The sequence below is a fragment of the Meleagris gallopavo genome, chromosome 19 (genome assembly GCF_000146605.3).
Source record: "Meleagris gallopavo isolate NT-WF06-2002-E0010 breed Aviagen turkey brand Nicholas breeding stock chromosome 19, Turkey_5.1, whole genome shotgun sequence".
NCBI classification, from domain to species: domain Eukaryota; kingdom Metazoa; phylum Chordata; class Aves; order Galliformes; family Phasianidae; genus Meleagris; species Meleagris gallopavo.
In genome coordinates this window covers 8,104,953-8,114,182 of record NC_015029.2, presented here as the reverse complement: position 1 = coordinate 8,114,182, position 9,230 = coordinate 8,104,953, and the positions used below count along the sequence as shown (strand labels likewise).

The window sequence follows — 9,230 nt, the reverse complement described above, 5'->3', positions numbered from 1 at the left end:
TGCCGCCCGCCGCCCTGCGCGCCCAACTCAGCGACGAGCACCTGGCAGCGCTCTTCAACCTCCTCGGCACCAGTGAGCGGTGAGCGGCCCTTCCTGCCGTCCCCACGTCTCTCGCGGGGGTTCCCGCCTCCTCCTGCTCCCGGCCCCGTCCCCTCGGCGAGCTGCGGGTCCCGCTGAGGGGTTTCTCTCTGTCCGCGCAGGGAGCAGCTGTCCGCCTGCGTTGCCGTCCTGGAGAGGCTCCTGCAAGCCTTGGACCCGCTCTACGTGATCCAGAACCTGCGGGAGGAGCTGCGGAAGGGACTGTTTCACCCCGACGACTCCGTGAAGATCCTCTCCATATCCCAGGTACGGCCGTGATCCGACATTGAGCTCCGCGCTCATCCCAACCTACTGGGGTACTTTGCTGCAGGCTGCTGCTCTTACTGTGCAGCGTGTGAGCTTCGTGATATGCCTGCTAACCATAACACATAAAGCTGTTTGGGCAGAGATCTTTTGTAACTGAACCTTCTGTTTGTTATGGGTTGTTCTGAGTAGAGCATTCTAAGGCAGCACTGGCAGCAGGTGCCATAGAGCAAAGTGTAGCAATGTTGTATTGCTTGGGTCCCTTCCTACCTGAGGCATTCTGTGATTCTGTAGTTTGGGATGGAGCTCTGGTCATCACAGGCCCAAGTTAAAAGCAATCCCAGTTAAAAGCAGGGCCACGTTGCAGCGGACTGCCTGGGATGCTGGTCTGCTGAGTTCTGAGTGCCTCCAGAAATGATGATTTTGCCTGGGTGTCTGATCCAGACCTTGTGAGGGGAAAACATCATAAAATGAATCATAGAATGGCCTGGGTTGAAAAGGACCATAATGATCATGTAGTTTCAACCCCCTGCTATGTGCAGGGTCACTGACCACTAGACCAGGCTGCCCAGAGCCACATCCAGCCTGGCCTTGAATGCCTACAGGGATGGGGCATCCACAACCTCCTTGGGCAACCTGTTCCATTGCCTCACCACCTCTGAGTAAAAAACTCTCTCCTAATATTTAACCTAAACCTTCTCTGTCTCAGTTTAAAACCATTTCCCCTTGTCCTATCCTATTCACCCTTGTAAACAGCCATTCCTCTTTCTGTTTATATGCTCCCTTTGAGTACTGGAAGGCCACAATTAGGTCTCCCCACAGCCTTCTCCAAGCTAAACAAGCCCAGTTCACTCAACCTTTCTTCATAGGAGAAAAAAGGCTATTATGATGTTATTGAATAACTTTATTTAATTATACCCATAGGTTGGGAGGATTGTTGAAAATTCAGATGCTGTCAGAGAAATTCTCAACAGTCCTGAACTACTGCGGCAGATAATAAATTGCATTGGTGGTGAGAAAATAGCGGTGGCTAAAGAGGTAAGTGTTGCTTTCTTCCTCCTCTGTAGATGCTGCACAGAATGCCTTTTCTGCTGTTGTTGAAATGTCAGCTTGTGCTCTTTGTTAAGGAAAAAAGAGCTCATGTTGCCTGGAAGACTTTTATAATCATATAAATGACTTAAGCCCAGAATTTACTTAGATATGATTAAAAACATTTACCTAGAACTGTTTTCTTCCAATAGCTATTGGTGCATAAGTGAACTTAGAGGCCCACATTTGATGCCAGAGGTTTGAATCACAGTAACTAAAACTAGCCCTTGTCAGCAGTAGAATAATTCTCATTGAAAGGTGAATGAGAACTACCATTTTAGACAAATAGCATGATTTGATATGTTAGTAAAGAACACTGAGACTAAATCAAATCATCCTGTATTTTTTGTGTTACTATAGCAAGCAATTGTTTTTGTTTACAGGCCATCAAATCTCTCTCAAGAATAGCCCAAACACAAGATGGCTTAGAGGCTTTGTTTGTGAGCAGCTTATTAAGTGACTTGAAAAATGTCATGGCAACAAATGATGTTGTTCGGTACAGAGTGTATGAGGTAGGAATGGGATTGATGTTGTCCTGACAATTATGTGAGTTTTCTTCATGTCTCTGTTTTGTTGAGGCGAGAAGGGAGCAGGAGGAGTACAGCACTGCTGTACAGAGCTGTTAAAAACTCAGGTGTGGGAAAGAAACAGCGATGCTGAGTAGTGTATCAGTTTAGAAATGCATGACGAAGGAGGAATAATGCAGTTTAGCCATTTAGAGTTTAATGGGAATAGCAGTTCATCTTTTAAAGAAAAGCCAGGTGCATGTGCTGTCAACTTGCAGCTCTGTATGAGTCTGTTACTGGCAAGCATTTAGATTCTGAAAAAATAAAACTATATTTAATATATAAAGGATTAATCTGTGTTATAAGGTGTGTTTGGCCATTGCTATGAATAGTTATATACATGGTGTGATATTACCTTCTTTCTCCTGTGTTTTTATTTAGCTAATTGTTGAGATTTCTTCAGTGTCAGCAGACTCACTTAATTACTGTGCAAACAGTGGATTAATATCAGACTTAATTGGAGAGTTGACTGGAGATGATGTTCTGGTCAGGTACGTTATAGTGAATTTGAGATTTCCCAGACTGCTGAAGCAGTGGTACTCGACCTTATTTTAATAACCCTCTTTAAACAAAAGACCAAATAAACTGTTTGTCTGTTACAGAGCTACGTGCATAGAGATGGTGACTTCACTGGCACATACTGCCCATGGGCGTCAGTATCTTGCTCAGCAAGGAGTGATTGATAAAATTTCTAACATCATCATTGGTGCAGAGTCTGATCCTTTCTCAGGCTTCTACTTACCAGGTTACATCATGCATTTCTTATTTCCTGTGGTTACCCTTTGCAAGTATTATATGTTAAACTGAGAGGACTACTAAGCTGTTTCAAAAGCTCTTGAATGTTTTGGATAGTAGAATTCACATTGGACGTGCACAAAATACTGAAGAACGGGATTAATTTATCTTGATTTATCTTAATTTATGCTGTTACTCCACTCTGAATACTTGTTTCTTGTTGTCTCTATTAGGATTTATTAAATTCTTTGGAAACCTGGCTGTTGTAGACAGCCCGCAGCAGATCTGTGAGCGATATCCTGTCTTTATGGAAAAAGTCTTTGAAATGGCAGAAAGTCACGATCCAACCATGATTGGAGTAGCTGTGGACACACTAGGAATCCTGGGATCAAGTGTGGAAGGCAAACAGGTTTTACAGAAAGCAAGTTAGTGTCATCTTTCTTGGCAATAAAATTTTCTCAGTGTATTATAATATTAAAAACTGTATTGATAATAGTGTAATAGAGAAAAGAGTTGAAAAACATACACAGCAATCAAGGTTGTCTCTTCAAATAGCTGCATTATAGCAGATAAGGTGGTTTTTAATTGCCTTGTCAGGCATGGCAGAGCGAAATGCCTCGCAGGTGGAATTCTGGTGTCTCAAGCATTATTTGAGTCACTCTTCTCTAGTGAGCTGCAGTATATAAACTGCCAGTACGTCTGTAATTTTAGGTTCCTTTGTTTCTCCTTATCTCATGGCTTCTCAGCAGGGTGAGAAAAAATATGAACTATCATGCAATGTCACTTTTTTTTTTTCTCTCGAAGGCTGCAGTTTTTTTCTTAATATAAAATGGTTCAAATGATTGAAAGTAGGTTCTGGATTTTTTTTTTTTGTGTGTTCTTTTTGCTTCTCGTTTAAAGTGAAGAACTTAAGTGAAAAATAAGCATAAGCAGATAACTTGTAGCACTGTAGGCTGGGATTGGGGATTTCTAATCACAAATGTACTAGGGTCTAAGCTTCCCAAAGTGATTCAGTTATCTGAGACAAATAACTTTCTGGATAGTCCACAGAACAAACATAAAAGCTTTGGATTCATCCATCTTAGGTCTGTATGAAGCAAAGAGAATCTTACATTGCTTTTGTTACAGTGGATCAAGTGGATCTTTCTCAGGCTTTATATACTATGTTAGTGGTAGGAGAGCGTTGTATCATGTAACTAATTAGTAACATTGTACTTCGTCTAAGGTCTGCCTGAATTACTCAAAGAACTGTTTTCTCACTTTCAAAGGAAGCAGATTTCAGAATCTGTTAAACAAAATAGGGCACCAGGCAAAGAATGCGCCCACGGAGCTGCGGCTTCGATGCTTGGATGCTGTTTCATCTCTTCTCTACTTGCCTGTAAGTTTACTTGGTGGGTTGGTTTTCTGGTCAGTTGGTGGGTCTTTGTTTGTGTGAAGACTTATTCATAATTCTAACTAACCTTTCATATCTGTACATTTCTGTGATATGTGCAGCCAGAGCAGCAGACAGAAGATCTTTTAAGAATGACTGAGTCATGGTTCACATCCTTGTCCAGCCAACCACTGGAGCTCTTCAGGAGCATCAGTACTCAGCCGTTCCCTGATCTGCACTGTGGAGCTTTAAGGGTGTTCACTGTAAGTGTCTTTCTTTTATTAAAGATCAGGTCATGAATTGTATTGTCATACAGTTTCATGTTTTTCAGTGGAAGCCACAAATGGTGGTGTTTTATTATGTGAACTCCTGAAACAGTCAGAAATAAGGTCTTTTCCACTGTGTCTCACTTGTGTTTACCATTTAAAAAATGTAGCAAATGAGTCATGTCTGCGGTGCTCTTCTTAGAAACTTTAATTCAAAGGTGTTTTTTTTTTTCCTTGAAATCCTATACAGGAGGTCACCACTTTGATAATTCACTTGAAATGCTAGAGAAGCACTGAACTGTATTTGGTTTCCAGTGATTAAAAACTATTATTCAGATGGTAGTTATGTAAATACTGTGTAGAATTAATATTCCACTTAATTTTTTCTGCTCTCTCTACTGTGTAACTGATTTTGGGGTGTTTTTAAAACTAAAATGAATTTTCCTTCTCTTTTTGTCTTCACATTTAGGCTATTGCAAATCAAGCTTGGGCCCAGAAGTTGATGCTCAACAGTCCAGGGTTTGTGGAATACATTGTAGACAGATCTGTGGAACCTGACAAAGCTTCCAAGGATGCCAAGTATGAACTGGTGAAGGCCCTTGTAAACTCTAAAACAATTGCAGAAATCTTTGGAAATCAGTATTACTTGAGGCTTAGGGCTTATTTGAATGAAGGCCCTTATTATGTCAAAGCAGTTTCTACTACAGCTGTGGAAGGAGCAGAATAATGTCACTGATGTCTCAATTCCCCTTCTTACAAACCACATTACTGAGATAGGTGTTAAGATGTAAGGTGTAAAAGATTCCCACACAGGAGCTGTGTGAGTGTCTCTTTAAAGGAACCTGAAGCACTTTGACTCTGTTTGAAAGGAGGGTCATGAGAGCAAATCAATTCATATAGGGCACAATGTAATTTTTCATGGAATCTCATGGCAGAGTTTTCCCGTGTACTGTTCTGAGGCAAGTAAGTACAGTAAGCATTCTGTTAACTGCTGACTGTGTCTTATTTTGCAGAAGCTGTCAATGTTTACTTAAACTGGTTTGAGTTTAGAGTTCCTATCATGTTTTCTCAGTAGATCACAGTACAATTAAAAAAAAAAAAAAAAGCAAAAAAAGGTTGAGGTTTTGTAAGCTCAGATGCTGCCATAGTTTCTCTTTTTTAAAAAACATTTTTTTTATATCTGTCAAAGTTGGCACTTGCATGGAAAATATTCTTTTAGCCTGCCATAGTTCTGTTAGAAACTCTCTAAGAATAAACTGGTAACATTCTGTCCACATGAGGGAGTACAAACTGGATTCTCTTCTCTGATCAGGTTGCTGAATGTAAGTCATGTTTAAATAAGTCCTAAGTATTGTTTACACTTTATACTGAGATCACAGAAACAAACACTTAATCCTTAAACAAACAAACAGAAGTAAGCTGATGTATAAAACCAAATTGGGAGCTTTGTCTCATTAACTGTGGTTTTGGCAGCTTGTTTTGCTTGCTGAACAGGAGCACCAGCTACAAGTCTACTTCAGAACCAAATCTTAAACTGTTTATGCTATTTTTTTATTGAAGATTAATGTTTTAATGTGTTATTTAAAAAAGTACCAATTTTATTTGCCTGAGTTGGAATAAAAGGGGTAAGAACATGAAGTGTTCATGTTTAAATGCACGAACTGCATTAGAATATAAATGTAGTGCTTCATGGGCCTTCATCTTCTTCTGGAGGTGGTGGGTGAGATGAGGTACAAGGTTAGCTGGACCACCGCTCCCTTCTGTCCCCCCTGATGTGTCGGTCCATAAACAAAGATCACAATGTGTTTTATACTGAAGGTCTATCTTAGATTTGTTGGGGACATAAATCTGAAGGCAAGGTGGAGGGAGCATAATAACACATGAAACAACTGCTCTGGGGCTTATTTTAGTGTGTTAAGTCAGCTGTGCGTCTATGGAAAGTACTTGCCTGGTGTCCTCACTCTGCCAAGCGAAGTGGGATGATCGATGTAGTTGTGGAGTAACTTCTATTGCTTGTAGTACATTCAGGCTGCAGCAGAGATGTTAGCATTGCCTTCCAAAATATTGCTGGCAAGAGAACATTGCTGGCAAGGAACTGAATGGGCTCAGAAGTTGGATAGTTGGGGAGAATCTGTTAATGTCTAACAAACTGTCTGAATGCAGGTGATCTGCTTTGTTACTTATGATCAGATATGTACAAAAAATTGTCATCCAATGTTATGCTACTTCTCACTTCATCCTAGTGTGCATAATAAACATCTGCTGGAGGGAAACGCAGTATGTACTGTCTCATTTGTGAGCTGAGGGAGCACAGGAGCTGTGTGAACCTCCAAGTATGGAAAAACATAAAAGCACTAAAAAGGAAAATGTGTGACTTTGCACTTGTATTGGGGTTGAGCTTTGGTTATTCCAGGTGGCTTCTTGTGCTGGTAGTTCTAGATGAGGTGTATACTGAAATCTTGGTAAAAGAAATCAGTATAACCCTTTTCTGCAGTTCATGAGTCACTTCTGTGCACATCTTCAGCTGTTGCTTATGAAGGCTGCTCTCTGTGTCAAGTCTTTAACATCTGTTTTGCATGGTTCACGTGCCAAATACAATATATTAAAATACAGAGGTGCCAAACGAGGCATTTGTATGCACGTGTGCTTCATTTTTTTTTTGAGCTTAGAGCTCAGATCTTACCCCTTGTTATCTACATCTGTTCAGTATATGCCAATACATTTTTTTTATAGCCAAATGGTTTACATGTTACTGGTGTATCTTTATGTACAAAGGAAAACACTGGATGCACACCATGTTTCTTTGTACTCGTTTTACTTGCTTCACACAATGTACAAGGGCATGCAGCTAGAATATGTTTAAAGCTTTTGTTACTGCAACATGATAGCATTACTAATTCATTAGCTGTTGAAGGGAAGAAGCCAACTTGGAGGGGAGATTGCTGAATATGTACAGGTTAAGAAAGAAAGAATGGTGGAAGGAAATACAGCCTTCCTTCCCAAAAATTATATTTTAATCAGAGACATGGAAAGCCTCACTTTTTATTCTGTCCAAGTTAAACTGTTTGAACTTATCAATATAGGTCAGAACCCTGCAGGACACCAGGCTGTAGTACGTTTCCAGTAGCGAGCAGTCTTTCCCATCACTTGTTTCCTTCCAATCCTTAAATAGCTCATCCTCGTTCATGTTGGAAGAGGTAAAAATGAATTTATAGCAGCATCGATTGTAGCTGATGTGCTTTTCCCCAGAAAAGCGAGAGCTGTGAATGGGAGTGATGCCAGCTTTCTTAGCACAGATCCCAACGAAGACATCGGCAGGCACTGAAGTTGGCACCTCCTGGGCAGCCACAAACACCTTGCGCACGACGTCCTGCGACATGACGAAGGCTCTCCTGTCACAGTAATCCGGGTAAAACTCCTCGGGGTATTGATGGATGGGGACAAAGCTGGGGCTCTGGGGGTCTCTGTCAGGCACCCCTTGATGGATGACCCTCCCACTGTAGACATCCTCTAGTTGAGTCAAGCTGAGCAAGTATCCAGCCAGGCTGGGAATGCCAACAAACATTTCTTCGTCTGTCTTAAGGGTATACCTTGCGTGAGGACAGAAAGTCACCACCCACTCCACAATCATCATCATCTTCTGTGTCTGAGTTGCAGGACAATCGATGAAGCTGCCCTCGATAATATCTCTGTGCTTTTGCGACTCTTCATCAATCTCCTGCTGGGCTTCTACCGAAGCTGGCCTTCCCAAAGCAAACAAAGTGAGGACAGCATAACCCGTGGTGTCTGTCACATTGCCCCACGTCTGCCTGATGGCATTGCGCCTCGTCCTGTTTCCTGGGCTGCTGCAGACGAGAACAAGCAGAAATATCTCTTGATCAGAGCACGCTGTGCTGCTGACAGTGTAAGACCTGGAGAGGTTGGCCTTCAACGAGGCTGTGTCCAGCTTCCTGGCCCGCTCCCTGATCTCCAGGGCCTTCGCATCGCTGTAGGAGAGAGGTAAGGACCGCAGGAAGTATTCCTCCAGCAAGTCTGCCCCGAAAAGCAGCATGTGGAACAGCAGGACATTGAACAGAACAAAGCACCACTGGTGGGTCCGGAGTCTGCACAGCTGGGAAAGAAACACACCTGGGTGCTGAGGATTTTATTTTGTCTCACGTTCATAGTACATATCATGAAAGTTTCAAGCAAAATGGAACTGTGGCTTGTAGATGTGTACATCATTAAGTCTACAGCTTTTTACTTCCTACAAACCTTGTGGTGCAGGGAGAGCTTAAGCTGAGATGCACATTAATGTGCTGTACATTAAATGTCTCATCTCTGCGCATCCATCTGTGGATATGCTGAGGAATAACTGAATATTTGAATGCTTTCTGCCTGTTTTAGCTTGTTACTGAAGGCGTGAGATATTAATGAAGATCAGTTGCATCCTCAGAGGCTAGCCTTGGCACTTGATCTGACAGAACCATGGGAAATGGGGTAAGAGGGGGAAAGGGGAACCATTACTGCACAGAATTGGACCGTATCGCTCAGGACCAAGGCCCCATCTCAGCCCAGGGCTGCTCCCCACCCCTCCTGCTCCCCGCTGTGCTGCTGGCCCAGCTGCTCCCCACCCAGCGCCGGCTCTGAGCTGGTGGGACACATCTCACTGCCTCATGCTGTGCCCACACCCCACACCTGGGCACCCACCTGCATGGCCGTGGGCAGCAGCTCCTGGAGCAGCGTCCCCTCGGGCGGCAGCGCCTGTCTGGGGGCTGCAGGGTTGGGTTACCTCCCCATACCCACGCACAGCTTCACTTCTCCTGCTGTGGGGAGGAAAGATGATCCGAAGGCTGATTGTGTTGCAGCTGCAGCAAACAC

General features: G+C 42.8%; 2 protein-coding genes across 2 annotated transcripts in view; one reads left to right on the top strand and one right to left on the bottom strand.

The window, feature by feature from the left end:
• PSMD5 (proteasome 26S subunit, non-ATPase 5) overlaps positions 1–6,643 on the top strand; it is a 6,911-nt gene extending 268 nt beyond the window's left edge. Inside the window, exons 2-11 of the mRNA XM_010721027.3 lie at positions 1–79; positions 201–345; positions 1,267–1,380; positions 1,815–1,943; positions 2,379–2,488; positions 2,600–2,742; positions 2,966–3,157; positions 4,001–4,110; positions 4,227–4,367; positions 4,840–6,643. Coding sequence (XP_010719329.1) covers positions 1–79; positions 201–345; positions 1,267–1,380; positions 1,815–1,943; positions 2,379–2,488; positions 2,600–2,742; positions 2,966–3,157; positions 4,001–4,110; positions 4,227–4,367; positions 4,840–5,097 — 1,421 coding nt within the window. The 3' untranslated portion in view covers positions 5,098–6,643. The remainder of the gene's footprint in view (positions 80–200; positions 346–1,266; positions 1,381–1,814; positions 1,944–2,378; positions 2,489–2,599; positions 2,743–2,965; positions 3,158–4,000; positions 4,111–4,226; positions 4,368–4,839) is intronic.
• A 551-nt stretch (positions 6,644–7,194) lies between these two features.
• Positions 7,195–8,511, bottom strand: LOC104913693 (putative UDP-GlcNAc:betaGal beta-1,3-N-acetylglucosaminyltransferase LOC100288842; the record flags this gene model as incomplete). Its single annotated transcript, XM_031556281.1, has 1 exon — positions 7,195–8,511. A coding segment is annotated over one exon (1,128 nt), but the record flags the coding sequence as incomplete, so codon positions are not given.
• Positions 8,512–9,230: the final 719 nt, after the last annotated feature.